Source organism: Sylvia atricapilla, chromosome 3, assembly GCF_009819655.1.
Source record: "Sylvia atricapilla isolate bSylAtr1 chromosome 3, bSylAtr1.pri, whole genome shotgun sequence".
Classification (NCBI taxonomy): domain Eukaryota; kingdom Metazoa; phylum Chordata; class Aves; order Passeriformes; family Sylviidae; genus Sylvia; species Sylvia atricapilla.
This window is the reverse complement of record NC_089142.1, coordinates 45,037,513-45,057,324: the sequence shown is the minus strand read 5'-3', so window position 1 is coordinate 45,057,324 and position 19,812 is coordinate 45,037,513. Positions and strand designations below refer to the sequence as shown.

At 42.4% G+C, this 19,812-nt stretch overlaps 1 protein-coding gene across 1 annotated transcript in view; it reads left to right on the top strand.

Moving 5' to 3' along the window:
* Positions 1-11,524: 11,524 nt before the first annotated feature.
* SESN1 (sestrin 1) overlaps positions 11,525-19,812 on the top strand; it is an 80,290-nt gene continuing 72,002 nt past the window's right edge. Inside the window, exon 1 of the mRNA XM_066315228.1 lies at positions 11,525-11,882. Coding sequence (XP_066171325.1) covers positions 11,619-11,882 — 264 coding nt within the window. The 5' untranslated portion in view covers positions 11,525-11,618. The remainder of the gene's footprint in view (positions 11,883-19,812) is intronic.

The window sequence follows — 19,812 nt, the reverse complement described above, 5'->3', positions numbered from 1 at the left end:
GCTTTCACATTGGTGATGAAAAAGACGAGCAAAACAAGTCCATAAAGATGAGCATATGCACAGGACAGAAGTTTCCTACCACTGCTGTGAATAAAAAGCAACTCTGGAAACAGGAGAGGAAGAAGATGGTTTTTGCTCACACTATCCAACCTTCTGGCAGTCAGCGTAAGTGGAGACTCAGTTTTCCAACGTCTTCCAGTGGAACATGGCTCCCCTGCATGCCTGCACAGCTACACACCAATTACTTTCCTTATTACTTTCACATAAACAAGTTTTGCTGTTTCCAAGGAGATGGGCCTGCGGACAGTTGTAAGGAGGGCAGTGATCCGAAGCAAATAATGAATAAAAGAGGGAATAAATCAGCAGAAAATTTGAGTTTGTGGACAAGCTCAGTAATACAAAGGTGTGGGGGCATGAGGGACACCTACTTGGCAGAAAGGGAAATAAAACCCCTTTAGTTCTGCAAGTGAAACCAAAGGGAAGCGAAAGAGGCCAGCTCACCTGCCTGGGGGTGGTGATCCAGCTAATCCGGTGTGGGCTTCAGCACAAAACCCCACAACTTTGCCAGCACAGCAGGGGATAATAAACACCCTCCAGATGGAAGGGGGAGCTCCTCAAGCTGCTCCTAGAGCACAGGCTCAGCAAAGGGTGTGAAAGAAAACAGCAGAGGACCGAGACACCTGTGTTTGCAGAAACTTTGCTGCAGACACAGCTACAGACGCCTTTCTTTACCACAGCTTCCTCAGATACAGAGACTGTGTGGAGCAGCTGAGGGCATGGTTGCTATAGTGCTTTGAGGCTGTGTCAGCATTATTACTCTGGTAGAGGTGCTCTGGTGTAGCAAGTCCTAATGTCTCAGCAAGTAAATAGAGTTTATAGCAACCAAACTGTACAGGAGGAACGTCTACAACACTGCAGACCTCAGGCAAGGAGATGTGTGCCAGGAAAAGGACCAGGTCACTCAAGACCAGCAAGACATCACTAAACATCCTGGCCCCTTCCAGCCCACTGCAAAAAGAAACTTATCAGGAAATACTTAAGTAGTTTGACGTATGCTTGAACGTCAACTGCCCTACCACCAACTTTTCCCCCTCAAGTATTGAAGCTTCTATAAAACCATCAACAACCAGGTTTGCTTTTTAAAAAGTCTTATACAGCAAGCTTAAACCACTCTCTTGTTCCATGGTGCTGCTGCCATGGACACCTGGTACACAGCCCTAGTGAAGTACTTTAAAGCAGATATTGCTTCCCAAACAGCAATGTTTGTACTAATGTAACTCTACAAGGCTTAGGGGGATTCAGCACTTGAACAACACTTGTTAAAGCAGCCAGAATATCACTGTTTAGACAAGCCCTTGCTAGAGGAAAGCTGTGCACTCCTTTGAGGCTGGGCAAGAGCCAAGGGAGAAGTATGCATATTAAACAGAAGCTGACAAAATACCCTAGTTACATGCAGAGGGGAGGAGAAGAAGGAAGTGCCTGACTCCCACCCCAGCAGCCTACACTGCTGCAGTGAGCAGGGTGAAGCACTTGTGTTGTGCAGGTCATACCTGGAGTCAACACTGACCCTTTGGGTTTTTTAATGGGGAATGCCACAGCCTGTGTTGGTGGATGCAGTAGTGATGGTCAGATACTCTGTGTTATTTTACCCAGAAAATTACAAAGTAACTGCTTCCAACACTAGCTGCATCAAGCATGGGGTAACTTAGTTGTGCCCATGGCCTTACCATGGGTCACTTCCAACTCAGAATATTCTCTGATTAAACATCAGCCTGGGCAAGCTGATGTTTTTTCTCCAGATCTGAGCTAGAAGGCTCATGGGGCTCTCTGTTACACATTTGCAACCCTGTGCATGATGCCAGGCAGAGCACATTAGCTCTGTGACAGCACTGCATTAATGCAAATACTCTGCCCACCTCTTGCCTTGCTGCAGCTGGAGTGCTCAGCCCTGGAGTGTGAGCACGAGAAGGGCTGGTCCCTTCAGTGGGACCACTTCTGCCTCTTGGCTCCCCATCACATGCAGGCTAAGAGTGAGACTGCACAAAGTACACTGGGGAACAATCCCACCACCAGGTCCACTCCTGTGTATGTGATGTTCGTGCCTCAGAAGAGAGCAAGCAAACTGCAGTCTGGTACTAGGAGACAAACAGAGAATTTCCCGTTTCATCACAGTCATCTAAGTACTAATACAATTTACCTTTATATAATTTCTGTTTACTTTTGCTGAATATGGCCTGCAGTAAATGCCAGAGTACTGGATTGGGTTGCTGTAAAAATCAATTGACATTTTAGTTACTGCTGTCTGGCCCAAGCAAGTATACTAACAGTAGAGAATTACCGAACACAACTGAAATTCCAACTGACCACTTATGACTTCTTCATCATCCTCCTCTCCTTCTCTGTGTTTCTCCCCTCCAATGCAAGCCACTTCATTACAAAGTCTCAAAAAAATGTCTCCTGAAGTGAAAAGTCCAGGAACATTTTGACACACGTGCAATTATGTCTCATACTGTAAAGCAGCATATGGAAAAGCTTTTTCCACATGTAAACAATAGCAGACCCAGGGAATAATGCTCGCTTAAAAGTCTCCCAAAAGACACACCAAAAGAATAATGTGATAATGTAAGGGATACTTCCACTAAATTCTCTGATGTTTGCTATCTCACAAAGATACCAGGTCATTCAAATTGCTGTGAGATCAATCTTTCAGAACCATAGAAAGAGATGCTGTTAGAACACCTTCAAAGAGGAAAAAGAAAAAAGCAGATCAAAGCATTTTTCAGAAAGAAATACAAAGATATCTACCTTCTGGCCTGACCTACTGGGCATGCACAATTTATAGTGGGTTTTCTTTGATAACTGAAAACAAAGTCTTAGATGAACCAAAGGCTGATTCAGTGTTTATATGACATAAGAGAAGTTCTAAAGAACTGCCCCAACACAGGCTACACCGAGAAGCTCCCAAAATTCTGGCCACTGCCTTGTCTACTTGAGCCAAGCCGTGCTGGCTAATGGTTAAGCGAGAGGCCATTTCTGTGACACAGTCCAAACTGGTGTATTTTTTTCCCCTTTCACTTTCCTTTGAGAACTGGGAAAAAAGCTTGGTCAGCTGTACTAGCTATGCTGCAACACTTAGCCTTATTCCCAGCAGACAAAGAACAGCCCATCCACAGAGAAAAAAAAAGAAATAAATAATGTTGTGGGCAAACTGCATTGTTGTTTTGGGAACACCCAGTCTCCAGCATCCTGACACAACCACTTTAATCAGCCTGAAACACATGACAATGCTCAGGACATATCTAAGCAGCTGATACTCCCATGCCTCTTCTAATATAAGTGGGTTAGACATGAAATGGTGGCAGCTGCAAGACTAATAGGAAGTGAAACCTCACTGAATCAATAAAGCATTTCAGTGTGTTTTTAAAGTTTTGTGAAGTTCCACTTTAATTAAAGTTCAGAGCAAATGGCAAAAATTTATTAGAGAAATTAAGGAACCTCGGTGTGTTTTGAAAAACTGACACAGTCAAATCCGTGGGAGGCGGTTTGTTGTACAAACCGCGAGATACATACTGGCAGTCCCGGGACTGGATACAGAAAGGTTAAATTTCCAGTCTGTCCTTTGATATACTGTAGCAAAGTCCACCCCTTCCTGAATATCAAGTCTTGTGCAGAACTTTCATACAATCGTTTTACATTCTTAGAAGAAAAGGAAAAGAAATGGCATTTTCTGTTTTCTCATGACACCATATGTACTGTCAAGTAGGATAAATCCTGGCATTTTATTAAAAAAAACCAAACCAAAACAAAACAAACAAAACCCAAACCACAAACAATCCAACAAATGCCCCAAACTCCTAAGGTTTTTCACTGTGCCAGCATTTCACTTTTAAGCATTCACACTGATATTTCCCTAGATCCTGTTTGCTAGGGAAAAAAGAGAAGGGGAAAAAAAAAAAAAAAAAAAAGGAAGAAGAAAGAAAATTGAATGAGTTAAACAAGTATTTTGTGAACAAGGCAAAGAAGAAACAACCTGGTGGAGAAAAAAACCTGATTTTTTAACAACTTTTTGGGGAATAGATTCTAACATGGCAGTGCATCAAGCATGCAAACTTGGGTCAAAATGTTATTAGAGTTTTGCTGTTCTCTTCAATGAGTACAGCAGACCAAATTCCTCAACCAAAGCACATGATACACTCACAATCAACCCTTGGTGGGGAAATCAAGTTGGTGTAAATTGCTTTAACCTCTACGTGCAGATGATAACTGAACTTAGCATTTAGAGGAGAAAGACTGCAAATTCCTATCTAGTAATAATTGCTAACTAATACAGTGCTATCAAAATAATTACATTTATATATCTTCAATCAGTCCAAAGTAATTAAACAGAATCTTTTTGCAATAAGTATCCAACAAAACCCAAATACTATAAATGGTCACTAATATATTTCCTCACTTCCCCACAGTTCTGTTCCTCTTCTTTCATGTACCTTCTGTAACATCTGGGGTTTGTCCCTCATCTCCTCTCTCTTTATTGTATTTACATGATTCTGTAGCTTTGTTCCTTGCCCTTTGCCTTGCCCTGTGCCATTTGGTATTCTTTTTTTTTTTCCTACTCCCTCTTCTAGCATAAAAAGCTAGGATTTTTTCAAAGTAAAAATACCCATTTGCACCCCTATCCCCCAAGATTAACTATCAAGTTTCTTCCTTTTATACTTAAAATCCTGTTCCAAGAAATGCTGCTCGCTCATAGTACATGGACTGATGTGGAAATTGAAGGTGTTCCCCTCAGTAACTAGAAGAAGAATGTAAAAAGCTTCTTTTTCTGTCCACGGTTATTTCCTGCTGATGCCATCACACTGTCTTCCACATGTAGTTTCTTTAGTTTAGTGTGTCCTGATAGATTGGAAGGCAGGAAGAAATTACTGGCTTTGGCTAGAAACCCTTGGGAAAAAAAAAAAAAAAAAAAAAAGAAGAAGGTTTGCTGTTGTGCAAAGGGAAGGTTTTCAAGTGTAACTGACTTCAATATTAAAGACCGTATCTATGCACAGGCAGAATAATCAGATATTAGAAAGGCAGACAAAAAAAGGAAAAGGCATATTAGGGTAGGGCAGGGCAATTATAAGGGTGGGTTGAAATGGCAATCATAGTGAAGAAATGTAAGAAGGTCTCAAAATACTTAATGGTTTCATTGAAAGATGGTTTTGAACATTTCAGCTTGCCCTCTAGGCAGATGAAACACACTGATTGTGTCCCTACTGTTGCCTTGGAATTTATTTTTAAAGTAAACTTCTGTTTTTACCAATACTTTCTCAGGGAAAAGTGGAAGTCTCTTCATCCACTATCCTTTAACCTAGCCTGAAGATGGAGTAGGATTAGATTTTAGACAGATAACCACAAAAGCCTGACATGGATGAGCAGAGAAACACAAAGAGGGTAATCATTCATAGGACTTGACTCTTTCTACCAGCTACCACACCTACATTTTTTCATATATTCCTGTGCTACCGATAGCTAGAGACTTGGCAAGGAACAAAAACTCCATTCTGCATTTGTACATCAGGCAGCCTAAAAAACAGAATGAGGAAAAAAAAAGTTATCAAGGAAAAGAAGTTTCAATCCAGGCAAGAAATGACTTCCAAAATCATATTTTGTCTGAAATGGTTGTCTTTTAATATGCAGAAAAAATGAAAGCAGATCTGAGTTAGAGCAACTCCTCAATCTTATTTTGGAGACTTATTTTGTTGAAGAATGACTTTAAAAAAATATCGTCTGTTTACATGACTCAGAATAATCATAGTATTTCTAATATCCACATTGCACACCCTGAACAGGCACAATATTCTGCGTGCTAATGCCAAAAACTAGTTTGTATATCACATGGTATAATGAGTATTCAAAAATGCAGAAATGGTTTTATCAGTACTTCTGCCCTGAGTCGCCTGGGGAAACTTAAAACAGTCAAAGGCATTATTTGTTTCATATAATCTGTATATTTAAACTTACATGGCTTTGGAGATACCACAAAAAGCAAATCTGAGTACGATGCTACAAAATCCTGTGCAATGTTGCAGTAGAAAACTAACTACGATTGATGATAAAGTTTTTAATAGGCATTTCTTCCCTATTAACTACATGTAGTTTCTGAATATAAGGAAATTTAGTGCATCCCTAGGTTCTTGACTTCAATTCTTGCTGTTCCGTGTGACCTTAATAAATCAGAGGGTTGGGACTGATAAGGGACTGATGTTTCAGGATACTTGAGTCTTTCAGCCTCAGGGCTGAGTGTGGTAATGACAGGCTCACATTCCCTGCATGAAAAAGAAATGCAGGTATAGATCCAAAACAAGCAGCATGCTCCGTGAGAAGCTAACAAGAGCTCTAGTTCGGGGTAAGCAAACTCTGAAATTAGACGTGGGTGAAGTCCCACCCTGATGCTTGGCACCTTTATCTTTTTTGGACTCAGAATTTGGAATCCTCTTCTGGCAGCGAGGGCCAAAATCTGTTCTTTAAAACAATGAATAAAGAGTCCCTGTAGCTTTTCTGGTCTGTGACTTCAGTTCATGTGGCTGCTGGTCACAGCATTTTTCTTTGTGTTATTGCTGGAAAACACCAAGGTCGGTGTTAACAGCCTGCCAAAGGTGCTTAAAGGGCCTTTTGGGCTGTCAGCAGATATAAAATTCCCAATAAGCAATGCTCCTTTTCTTTCAAAGTGCAGCTGGAGGAAACAGTGTCCACCTTCACTGTGCTGGTACCCAGTGGTCAGAGCATTGGCCAGGAAGTGGGAGTTCCTGGGGAGCATTCATGCCTCATCCCTGACCACCATGCTACACTGGGAGGAGGAAGAGTAGGAAGGAAACAGGGAGTCACCACCTTTTCGTTTGAAGTTATGACCCTGTTCCAAAAAGCATGTAAGTCTTGAACAAGGACAAGGCAGCCGAGGCAAAAGACAGAGTAAAACAAGGAGATGTGTCTCTCATCTAGTTCTAACATCAAAATAGGGTCCTGGGGTTAATTTATGCATTTCTGTAGTAAGTAGTTCCTGGATAAAAACCAGCACTGGCTTGGGAAAAGTTATCAGAAACCAGGAATAAATGTCCACAGATCCTTGTGTCTCCTTCCTTCTAGTTCACACTAGTGCCATGCATCTGCCATCCCTCCCAACAGGGCATAAATTCAACAGCTGAGGTGATGAATGCTTCCCTTCCATTTTGCAATCCTCCTGAGCACCTGGGACACTCTCCCAGTAGTTAGGAGGTGTTGATGTAAATGCCTTCGAGCTAAAAGGCAATTCTTTAATCCCTGGGTTACCGTACTGAAGGTGAGCACTCTACCAAGTTCCACCAGGCACTGAAGCCATCTGTGGCTACAACAGGAGAGCTTGACTTGTTGGGCTTGGAGAGGTTCCACTCAGCAGGACCTCTCTTAGAGCTGCTCCACCTACTTCCTAGATCACAAATGGGAAAAAAGGAGAGACAGGTTCCAAGGTGCCCAGTTTGGGGCAATTCTGAACACAGAAACAGACTAACAAGAATTCAGGTGGCTGCTCAGAGGAGTTTTTCAGAACCGCACTTTTAGTTTACCCATACTGTTTTCCTAGTCCTCAGTGTTTCAGGTTACAGTTAAACAGTTAAGTGGAGTGTAGTCAGAGAGTTAGCAAAGTGCAGCAGGACTTTAAGTGGCCTGTAGTTCTGGCCTACTTCTAATTCATAGCCCAGCTCTTCTCAAAGCAACCCACTCTCCACCATAAATTATTCCACAGACATTCTGCACGGAAGATTTGGTCTCCTAAGAAGAAGCTGGTGTCTAATTTACCTAACCCTGCTGTATTTGTGACCTCCAAGGAGGCAGTGTTGCAGGGTTTGGGCACACATAATAGGGCAGAATACATTACATGTACAAACACATGCTAAAGGAGAAGAAAAAAAAAAAAAAAAAAAAAGGCCACATCTTCTCCCAAACAGAATGGTTTGGGCTTGACACCAAGCCTGAGCCTGGGTTCAAAGGCAGTAGAGGAGTAGCCTCTGGCATTTTGGTGTCTCTTTGCAAAACAGGAGTCATAGAACTTTGTTTTCTCAGAGGATAGCTGTGAAGAAAAATGCATTTTACTCTGGAGTGCCATTTATTGTGGCAGCATGCCAAAACACAGATCTAAAAAGGGAGAGTGAACTTTTTGAAGAGTCACCCCATGCTAGGTATTAAGCAATTGGAATGAAGTAAGCCTTAACAAAACCAGGTGTAAAGGAAATCAGTTGAAGGAATGTAATATAAAAAGCAGTTCCTTCTAGACTGCACAAGTTTTACTGTGGTATTATTCGCTCTCCAGTATTTGACTAAATGCATGCTGGAGTAAAGCACTCTCTTGTGACAAAGAAACCGGAATGAACGTTTAAAAGTAAATATAATATATTTTAGACCTTATATCTTAGAAAGGACATGAATACAATTACTAGATATTGTATTTTCAAAAATAATTCTGCTGTAGGATGTCATCTGCATATAGCTATAGAAGTCCTTATCTAGCTAAAAAAAAAAAGGAAGTTGATAAATCATGAAGGAAGGAAATACTGAGGTTTAAAACAGCCACAAATTTGTTTTTCTTCAGCTTATCATTTTGAAAACTCAACGGCTGTAATTCTGGATGAGTTGCCAGATTGTTTCCTTCATAATTCTGCCTCCCTCTTATCCATTCTTTAGGGATCAAAAACAAGCATATTAGCTTCAGTAAGTGAACACGCAAATCAAACAAACACATTCCCTTAACTTTGGGCTCTGATTAATTCCACTGGTAGCCTTTGACCTTGATTTCCACAATATCTTGCAGTGCATAAAGAAGCCTGACCTGGTATCAGAAAACTGCAGAGATTTGGTTTGGAAAAAAATTAAAGCCATCCTCATTGCTATTCCCTATGTGCTACATTAAAATCTATAAAACAAAGAGCTGAAATCTGAAGTTTAGGCCTTGGAGCCAGTTTCACAATCTGTTTCCTGTAGCCAGAGTTCATTTGGAGCCAGTGGAAAAAACAGCTTCTAAAAGATAAAAGGCAGTGCTGTGACTTCCAATCAGTCTTGGCATTCAGTGTGTGAATACAGTCGTACCAAAGTCTAAAACACCAAAGCTCCAGTTCTGATTCTGGTTCACTCTACTGATCTTGGATGTATGTAGACATTGTCAGAGACACCCAGCAACTCATGATGGGAAAAATAAAATCTAGCCAACTTCTGGAGATTAAAATTTAGATGGAAATAAAGCAAATAAATGTGACATGCCCATTCACAGGAAAATGGGAGACCATAATGAGCAACAACGGAATGAGATGGGAAGCTAAAGCAGTAACTAATGTAAAAACAAAACAAAACAACGTCTCCAACAACATAAAAGGCACGGACAGAACTAGTTTCTTTGAACCCATCAGTTATGGTGGGTGGAGGCCTCGAGTGCTTAGAGAAGTCAAGACTCACATTTATTACAGGTAGTGCTGATTTCAGCAGATACATTGTTCACGAGGGTGCCAAAGGCCTGGAGGAAGCAGCTGCATGAAGCAGTCCAGGCCTGTCCACCCTGCTGAACAATGGCAATGCAGAAAGGATTTTATGGGAAAAAACCAGACTGGTCTTCCTTCAAAGGTACAGGTAAATGCAAGTTTGAAAGAAACAGTTCCAGAAAACAAAGGGACGTCAGATGAAGAAATGAGATTCTTTACAAATAATAGAGCTGTCGATGGATAGTGTTGGTGAGCCAGCCCAGGCTCTGTTCCTTGATCCAGAAGTGGTTTCTGTGTCTTTCTGTGGCATAAGAGTAGCTCGTTCTGCATTTACCTTCAATTTTGACATCTGAATTTTAGAGTGGGAAATGCATATGTGAGAAGCTAAAAATAATTATGCAAGACCCTATGTAGGCCCGATGTCCTGTTTCTAATTTACTCTCAAGTATTCTTTTGCCTTTCTGTATACTCAAAATTTTAGTTTCATGACTGCTTCAATGTGACAGCTGCAAACAGTTCTGTCTTTGTTTTCTTCTGCTCTTGTCTGCCAAGAGGTGAACTGGATCAAGAAACTGACTTGGCTGAAAATTAAAATTTATCATAAACAGATTTTTTTTTCCTACAGGAAAAGCAAGGGAAACGGCAATACTAATCTCTTTAGTGGCAGATTACACTCAATCACAGAAAGGCTGAGCTTGGCAGGGACCTCTGGTGACCATCTGGTCGAAGCCCCCAATTCAAGCAGGGCCATCTAGAGACAGCTACCCCAGGCTGCCCCGTGTCCAGGCAGCTTTTGGATATCCCCAAGGATAGCAAATCCCTGGGCAACCTGTGCTAGCGCTTAGCCAGCCTTACAGTAAAAAATGTGCTTCCTGATGTTCAGAGGGAACCTCCCGTGTTTCAATTTGGGTCCCTTACCTCTGATACCGTCACTGGGCACCACCGAGAACACCCTGGCTCCATCCTCACTGCACCTTTCCTCCAGCCACATACGAGTTTAGGATATATACACGAGTGAGATTCCCACCCTCCCCCCAACCCTTCTCTTCTCCAGGTTCATCAGCCCCTACACAATTGGGATTAAAAAACAACAACAACAAAAACCCCAACACAACACCCTGGGATTAATTTGGATAAAAAAAACACCGCAGAACTGTTGCTCAGTGTGAATATTCCGGGGATTTCCCCCCGCCATCCCTCCTTTATCCCAAGTGACGACGGGACTGTGTTTCGCTAGCACCGACAGTTTTTCCCTTCCCGCTGACGCGCTCACGTAGGATACATCCCCTGCTCCGCCTCCGACACGCCTTCGCGGTCGCTTGAAATACACGCGTGCTTAAATGTTTGCCGGTACAAAACCTGAGACAAACCTGCTCGGGGACTGCTTCACCCCCGGCTGCTGCCAGCCTGCAAAATCCCCCCCAAACCCTACCAAACAGGATAACGGGAATACCGTGCGCGCAGCGGACGCTCTCCTTCCCCCTTCCCGGCAGGATCCTGGCCGTGCGCCGCGCTGCCTGCCGGGACACGTAGTCTTCCTCCACGAGGGCCGCAGGGGCGCCCTTTGACCGGACTACATATCCCCGCGGCCCCTCCCGGCACGGCCGCTCCCCTCTGCGATTGGGCCCCCCGGCCGCCAGCGCTGAAAGGCGATTGGCTGAGCGGCGTGTCTGTCATGCGGGCTCCCCATGCTGGGCAGGGCTATTTCCCCCCAACCCCGAGTAGGGGGACTGCCGGGGGTCGGTGGCGGCCCCGGCGGGGAGGGCTGAGGGGCCGCCCCGGGAGAGGCAGGGCCGGGGCCGCCCCTTCCCTCCATGCCCGGGGCAGGGAGGAGGAGCCGCCGGGGCCGCGGGGTGGTGGCCGCCCCTCTCCCCGCCGGGAAAGGCGAAGCCGCAGCGGCGCCGCTCGCTCGGCAGCCCCGGCGCGGGAGGGCGGCGGCGGCTGTCGGGGGCACGGGCCCGCGCTGCCCCCCATGCGGTGCGGGCAGCGGGCTCTGCGCTCGCCGCGGCCGCGCTCGTCGTCGTCTGTGTGGGCGGGCTGGCGGCTGCCGGGAGCCCGCCATGGGGCGGCCGCGCCGGGGCCGCTGAGGAGGAGGAGGAGGCGGCTGCGGCGGGGGAGCAGCGGCCGGGCGGCCCCATGGAGGAGCGGGAGGGCGAGGTGCGCTGGGACGGGCTGTGCAGCCGGGACGCCGCTGCCCGCGACGCCGCGCTGGACACCATCGGGCAAGCCGTGCTCCGCCGCGCAGAGAGCATCGCCTCCGGGGCGGCCGCCGACGGGCTGCCGGTGCCCGCCGCCCGCGACGGGCTGGGCGAGGCGCTGGCCCGCCTGCTCATGCTGTCCAAGAGGTGCCCCTTCCGCGACGTGAGGGAGAAGAGCCAGGCCATCCTCGGCGGGGTGCAGGTGAGCCGGGCAGACCGCCCCCTTCGCCTTTGGGACCCGGCCGGGGACTCTCCCGGCGCCGTCCCAACCAGGGCGCCTTCGGGTTTCGTCTGTGCGACGAGGTGGCCGTGTGATCCGCCCTGTCAAATTTATTCCTCCAATTAATACGTGCTAAGTGCTCTCCACCCTTACGGCTCTCTCCCCGAAGAAACATTTGGAAAAGCGTTATTAAAAGACGAGGGGGAGGGGCGGAAATATCTCACTGGAGGCGCTCAAAAAACACCTGGATGCGTTCCTGTGTCACCTGCTCTAGGTGACCCTGCTTTGGCAGTGAGGTTGGACTGGATGATTTCCAGAGGTCCCTTCCAACCCTAACTGTTCTGTGAAAAAGCACTAAGTCTTTCAGTGCAATCCAGCAGAGAGAATTTGGCAATGAATGGCTGGAAAGTTGGGGCATCCCCAAGGAAGCCCTAAAATGATAACTTTAACACTCTCGTTTCAGTCTGTATGACCAATGCTGTGGTGTTACCTGGTTAGCTTTAACAGAAAAGCGGGAAGGATTTGGGTATTAATATTAGTGTTGCCCCTTGAAAATATAAATTGGAAGTTTTGTAGCTTTTAAAAGGCGTATGAGCTTGTTGTTAAGGCAGAGCCTGTCAGAATGTTCTTCTTGTTGTTTATTGGTAAATAGTTTCTCCACTGGCATCGATAGGATCCAAACTATTTTTTTCTCATAGCTCATAGGCAGCCTAGCCAATAGAGGATTACATTTACTGACCTAATGCTAACAAAAATAAATTTTACCTTGTACTCTTCCACTCTTACAGTCTAATTATAGTTGCTTGCATTGCGATTGTCTTGCTCACCCCAGGTTTTTGCACAGGTCTTGGGATTCTGGTATCAGCGGGTCTGTCAGCACTGCTAAAAATTCTGCTTTTAGCTGCAGAGTAGGGAAAGGAAATTCGGGTATTTCTTTTAACCACAAGTGAATACATAGAGCTGTGCTTGGAGATAGCTGCCTGATCCTCACTACTGTGCCTTTTCTTCCTGGTCTTTGACAGGTTGAATATAGAGAAATCTGGGGAAACACAATAGTAATATATGAATGTATATATAATATAATAATGTATACATTATATACATAAATATGTGTAACATAAAATCCATATGTTATTATATATATAGAAACACATTCTGGGGTTTGGTTATTGGAGCTCAAAGAGTCTCTCTTTATTTTGTCTATCTTCTCGGTAGTGAGCAGTCTAATAAATACAGTGTAGCTTACTTCACCCAGTTTAGGCTGTGTGTGGAGGTTTTTCTCAAAGCTAATGGTTTCACATGGTCTAAGAGAAAAGCTTGACAGCTTGTGTTTAAAAACTGAAGCCAGTGAAACAATCAATGAGCTCAAACTTGATACTGAGTTGAAAACTTAATCTGGCATCTTCCGTGTTAAGGGTTCATATGAGGAGTGAGTCTGTTGCCAGTGAGAATGACGAGTTACTGCAACAGACTGCTAAGGGAACACTTGTTTTTGTCAGGTTCAGGATATCAGAATCTATTCAAAGGCCAAACAGATGGTGATCTCTCACCTAAATTTTGGGAGGAGGTCAGAATACAGGACCAGATGACTCCCTCCTAGGTTTTTTTTTTTTTAATTGAAGTTAGTGACCTGTTCAACTGTTAGTGGTTTAGAAACTTTATTATTAGCTTTTCTTTTAATTGAGCAAAAAAGTTCTGGCAGAAAACATCCATCTTCATACAGCAAATGCAAGTACAGATACTGTGGTCATTGCTGGCTTGATTAATCAACATTGGTGTGAAAGGTTTAATAGCTGTGAAACCAATTGTATACACACGAGGTGCAGTAAAAGTAAGTTAAGCAAAATAAAATCAAATAAAACATTATTTTAAGATGTTTTTTCAAGTTGCTTTTGTAAATTTTCCTTTTCAGGAGCATAGATCTATGAGAGAAGTATTCTGTATTTTGTGAATTTAGAGTGGTAAATCTCAGTTCTTGTGTCTGTACTCAAAAATGAAAGTTTTCATTGTAATCTTTGGATCCACATTTGTTGGAGAAATAATCCAGTGTGAGTATTCAGTTTTGGATGCTGAGGACTGTTGTCAGGCATGAAATGGTTTTCTGTTGATTAATGACCAAGAATAATATGGTTCAGATCTCTGCAGTGAAGATGGCAGATAAAGCAAACTATTAAATTAAATATTATCACCCCATAGAACTTAGGGTTTTCAGCAGTGCTTCCAAAGATAAATAACTTGGTAACATAAAAACGTGAAATCCCATTCAGAACAGGATCAGCACTTGTATTGCTTTATCTCCTTGTTTTGGGATCTGAAACAATACTAAAGTCCACAGCAATATGTACAGTTATGCTGTCTAAAGTTATTAAATTACATAGAGCCCAGGGAAAGAGGGGCAACTCTGAGCTCAATTCTCCTTTGAGCTGGGGCTCCCCTCATTCTCTCTACTTTGGAATGGTCAATCCCAGACTAGAAGTCTGAGCCTAAGCTCATATATTTCTTTTTATCCCTGCCCACCCCAGCTGCCTCAATGTGGAGAATTGTAATTTGTGCTTTATTTGTCTTTTGGATTTGCTTCCAGCATAAATTAGTGAGGAAATCAGAGATCAGAATTTTCCATGTAGTCTGGTTGCTATTTCTTTCTTTGAGTTAGTGCCCTCTTGTGTGTTGGGGCAGTCAGCAAATATTCAGGCATGAGCAATTGGTGCTCCTGGTGATTTTGCAGCTTTGTGTCTGGAGCAGGTTGGTAGAATGCATTATATGGCTGGTGTAAGCTGCAGGCTTGGCAGCAGCCTGTGTCAGCATGGCATCCCTCTATGCCTGCCTTTGTTATGTTTTGGGGTTTTTCTCCCCTGGATAAAAATTCCTCTGATACATGGTGGAATGTTAAGTATGCAGCTTTCTTCTTTGCTATTATTTATAACTAATATTGCTTGTATCAGAATCTGTAGAATTGATTATTGCTCAATCTAAATTCCCAATTTCAGGATACTGAGTTTTCTCATTGTAGGCTGTATATATTTATATATAATAACATGTACTTTTTAAACTGAGAGAATACATCTGTTTTCCCATTTAGAATAGGCAAGTTGTTTTTGTAAGGGTTATTATAAAGACAGTGTCAGCAAACTAGTCTCTTTTTTCTAATTTTTGCTTTTATTAATAAAAGAAAGTTCCTAAAGCCACCTTTGACCTCAAGAGATAATTTAAAAACTATTTAAAAGATACTTCAGTTGCAATGCTCTAACCAAGTGGAAACAGTTTCAATGTTTGCATTTGAAAATGTTTGATGAAGAGTTTTTTTAGGTAAAATCCCCAATATGTATCACAGGTTCTTGACAAATTCTTGCTCACGGAGTATTGTGCAGACATTTGTAGCATAGTGCCTGTGACCTTGCAGAGTAGTGCGTCATTCCACCCAGTGCTGGGTGTCTGCACACCAACACAAATATATTGGGAAAGACCAGCAGAGGAATGTCTAAACACATGCTCATTGAAAGTCTTCTGCCAGCCTCAGTTGGATCAATCAGATTTGTATGAGTGGAGTATAAGCACAAGGTGTCTGTCCGTAGCTGGGGAAGAATCGCTGAAAGGATGAGCTTTGATAATTAAAATCTCTTGTAGCCATTCAGTGGAGAAATCTCAGCAGAACATACTACTCTCCATGGGTGTGTAAATTTATTCTCTTCATAAACAAAGAGCATATACAGATGGAGGGCAGGTTCTGCAGGTGCAACAGGATGCTAGTCCACATAGGATAAAAGATGACAACAGAATAAAACTCATAAATGTCAAAAAGCATAGAATTTGACGTGCAGAGCTTGACTGGGCACAAATGTAAGGAAGAAAGAAACAATCTCAACCTCTTTGAGAAGCAGTCTAATGATAGCCAACACTTGCATTGAAGGGGGAAATTAATAATGAAAAAAGAACTCTGCTCTTTGTTGATCTTTTCATTGATGTAAACAAAAGAAACATATAGAAAGTGCACAAATACGTATGAATAAATCTAGGATGGTCAAAAACATAAGGAGGCGTAGCTAAAATGAATATTGGGAGAAAGCAAGAAATAAAAGATCCACAGATTAGTGGATTAACCGATAATGCTGAGGTGATTGAAATGTTTTCTGAAACAGTTAATCCGGCCTGTGTAGTCAATAGCCATGATAAAAGCATAAATAGTACCTTCCTAGGCTGGAGGATGGGGGGAAACCTGTAGGTTGCTTGGATAAGCAACAGATTCTCAATCTGGTAGGGCCTGATGAAATTAATTCCAAGGTGCTTAAAAAGGCAACTATCTAAAGCAATCTCATGTAGTGGATTGCAATTTCAAGGCAGTGGAGGGAAGTAGCAGATTCAGATTAATTGGTGCATGCTTCTTCAATGTGGGCTAAATGGGATGGGATGAAGAGGAAGCTGATGGATTTTAACTGTAACTCAAAGGAAAAATATTGCCCCAGTGTTGGAACACATTTTTAGTGCCTAGGAAAAGAAGTTGAGCAACAGCCAAAGCAGACTTAGCCAGGATAAATTCTTTTAAATCCAGCATTGCTACTCCTTCTGTGATGGAGCAACAGGCCTTGTGGTGCAGAGAGATTCTATTCTGTTATATTAATAGGTTGATATACTGGAGTCCTCAATGTTCACATGATAGCCTTATTAACAAGCTAGGGAATTGTGATCTATAAACTACATTTCAGTGAGTAAAATTAGCTGGAAAACCATCCCCAGGAGGCAAGCGAGGTCAGGTAACAAGTACTTGGTAAAGGCTCTGTAGGGTCCTGTCCAGCAAAGTCTTGATTAACAAATTTTTATGCTTTGTTGAATAGATTACAAGCTGAGAGGGAGAGTAAGAATACTGGAGAGCAGCTATATAATTTAAAGTTACTTTAGTGTGAGCTTGGATCATATCTTCTAGTCCTTGGGAGTTTTCTGTGAAGAAAGTTAGATGTACTTAGTGGTGGTGTGGTCAGCTAAAAGGACGTTTAAGGTAATATGTTCCCAGAGAAATGGGGATGAAAAGGGATGAGAAGCCTGCTGCAAAAACAAAGAAAACATGAACTAGAATGAGTGAACAACCCTCTGGATCTAAATTCCAGAAAAGCTTGGGTTGAACATTTGGAGAAAATTTCAATATTAGGATAGACTATCCAGTAATGTTCATCACTAGATCTAAACTGTTCTTAAACATCAGGCAGGAGCAAGGTGCTTATTTGATCTCTCCCTGGGAAAGGTAGAGCTGGATGATTTTTCCTTCCAGCCTCTTTTTCTGTGTTTTGTATTGGTAACTGCTTGGAGGGACTTCAAGAACCGTCTAAATCCTTTCCCTTTGATCTTCAAGACTGTATTTACCAGACAAATAGTACTCAGACCTGTGGTCTGAAACCTGTCTCATACGTAAAAGCATCAAGTGGGCTTGAGGGGGTGGTTTTGATTATGTCTTTGTTTTCTCAGGCCTCCTGCTTTAATGGAAAATGTATCAGAATTCCACAGTTTGCCAGAGGGCGTTATGGCACGGAGGAGAGGGGTCATGTCAGCGGCCAAATATATCTTCTTGTCTTAAAACCTTGAGGAGCTGATTGGGATCTAGGCCTGCTTGGCCGAGGACATGGAAGGGAATATCCTTTCTTTCCAAATCTTGGCAAAACACTTGTATAGTTTAAATTGTGGTAGGACAAATAAAGCCTCTGCCAGGGGAGGAGGTAGTAATTCTCCTGTGTACATCCATAAAGGATAAAATAGGAGTTACTTTTTTGCTTCATTGCTGTATTTGTTGTAGCAATGTGAATTCAGAAGAGAATTCACTCTTTGCTTTGTGAGTGCTCTATGTCCGACCTCTGTGGTACATGCTTTGTAAGAGTAATAAGGGTGAAAATTATGCTCATTGGGCTAAAAGGCTTATCCTTGATGAGTGGTGCTATGGAAGACTGGCTAAATTTCCAAATCTTTAATCTTATTTGGGGTTATCTTTGATAGATCACTTTATAATTTTGTCTAAAGTCTTTTTTAGCCTTCATGTACAACACAAATAGTTTTTTTAGTGAACTTTGAGATCTCTTGCTAGACAGATCTGTTAGGTTTAGGATTTTTGTCCAAGTTCATTTGACTCTGTCCTGCTGCATGATAGGGATGTTCCCCTGTGATGCTTACTGTTGGTCAGCCACCACAGAAAGGTTTCTCAGTTGAAATTTATAGTCTATTCAAGCTTAAGAATTTAAATATGGTATCTTCACTGCTGGTGGTGAATCTGATCCATCTGGAAGCTGACTAGTCCCTCTGCACAATAACAATGCCCAAATCGGTTCCTGTTTCTCATAGTGTTCCTGTATACAGTGAATTAAAACGTCCTTTTTTTGTGAGTTCTTCATAGCAAAAGCATGTTCTGTCTCTTCCAGCCATTGGATGGAATGGATTTAATTATTCATTGTAGGGTGCTCCCTTCAAAATCCACGTGTTGCTTTACCAGATCTTAAGTAAGGGGCTTTTTTGGTGGTGTTTAATACTCTTGCTTTTCTCAAATTGAGGAAGAATACTGAAGTAATGACATGATGCTTTAAAATGATTAGTCTTACTTACAGTGTCTGCTGCCTCTGCAGTATTTATTGTGAACATGTTCTTATGGTGGGTCTGTATCACATATGTGGGGTGAGGCTGGCTTGTGATGTTCATGGAGAAGAATTAATCTTGACACGTCAGGGAATCTTCTGAGCAGGGGTGTGAACATATTTTTTGAAGACTTAAATGCTCAATAACACTCAGATGGCCTTATCTGACTCTTCCCTCCTTCAGCCTATTTGCGTCCTTTCTTAAGGCTTCAGTCTGTTGAGAGAGGTGAAGGGAAATTTTCTCTTGCTGAGCTCATCAACTGCAAAATTGCCTGATCTTGGGAATGTCTTTAGTTGGGATAAGAATTTGCTTGAAAACAGTGGAGGTTCTCAAAATGATGCAAAGTGGAGCATCTAGGGGCACTTCTAATGCTGTTTCTGTGTTTGGAGCCTTTCCATCATTTTCCATGCTAGTGGTGTGCTGCTCTTTGTGTATGGAAATGAGCTTTGCTTAGTCAACTTTTTCTTACAATTGTTTGAAATTACTTGATCTGTAAATTTATGTGTTTATGTGATTCTGCTGAATTGATTCTCAGGACATGATAACTAGAATTTTTATTTTCAAAAGAAGTGAAGCATGAAGCACACATTTGGTAACATCTTGGTTGATACTTATTTTTTGTCTGCACTGAAGTGCTTTAACACTGAAGAAATCAAACACAAAGGTTACCTTATCTCTTGCTGTTTAGTAATGAGGTGAGCAATTATAGAATGTACATTTGTGGTTTAGTTAAAAGACATTTGTTTCCTTTATAGAAACCTTTTTTTGGTTTTTTTAATAGGAGCTAATACTTAGAGATCTGTAGAAACCAGAAATGCTTCAGCTTGAATGCATTTTGTAAATAGCAGCATCTGTTCTCCTGATCTAGCAGTCACTAAGTCACATGAGCTCATTTTTAGATTTTTTTTAAACTTTCTTTTGATTCTGCTTCTCTCCCTAGATGTAATTTTAGATGTTGGCTGTTTATTTCAGCTCATTCCTGGATATGGTCCTTTCCAATCTACACTCCTATTCTAGTGTCAGCTTAGGTTTCTGTCTGAAATTGTTTCTCTTTCTCTGACACTAATAGTGTATGGGTAGCAGTGATCCTTCTCCTCTTTCCACTGAACTTCCTAGGAGTTCTGCTCTAAGTTTCCAAAAAGCCAGTTTATTTGTAGTTTTTTTGCAATTTTTTGTCATGTAATTTATTTGTCCTGTTTATTATGTAAATAACTGTCTTTGTTTTGAACCGTTGGCATACATTTGGATACTTTTTGCTCACAAATGGGGTAGTTTTATGTATCTTGAAGAGATGTTCAAGCAAAAG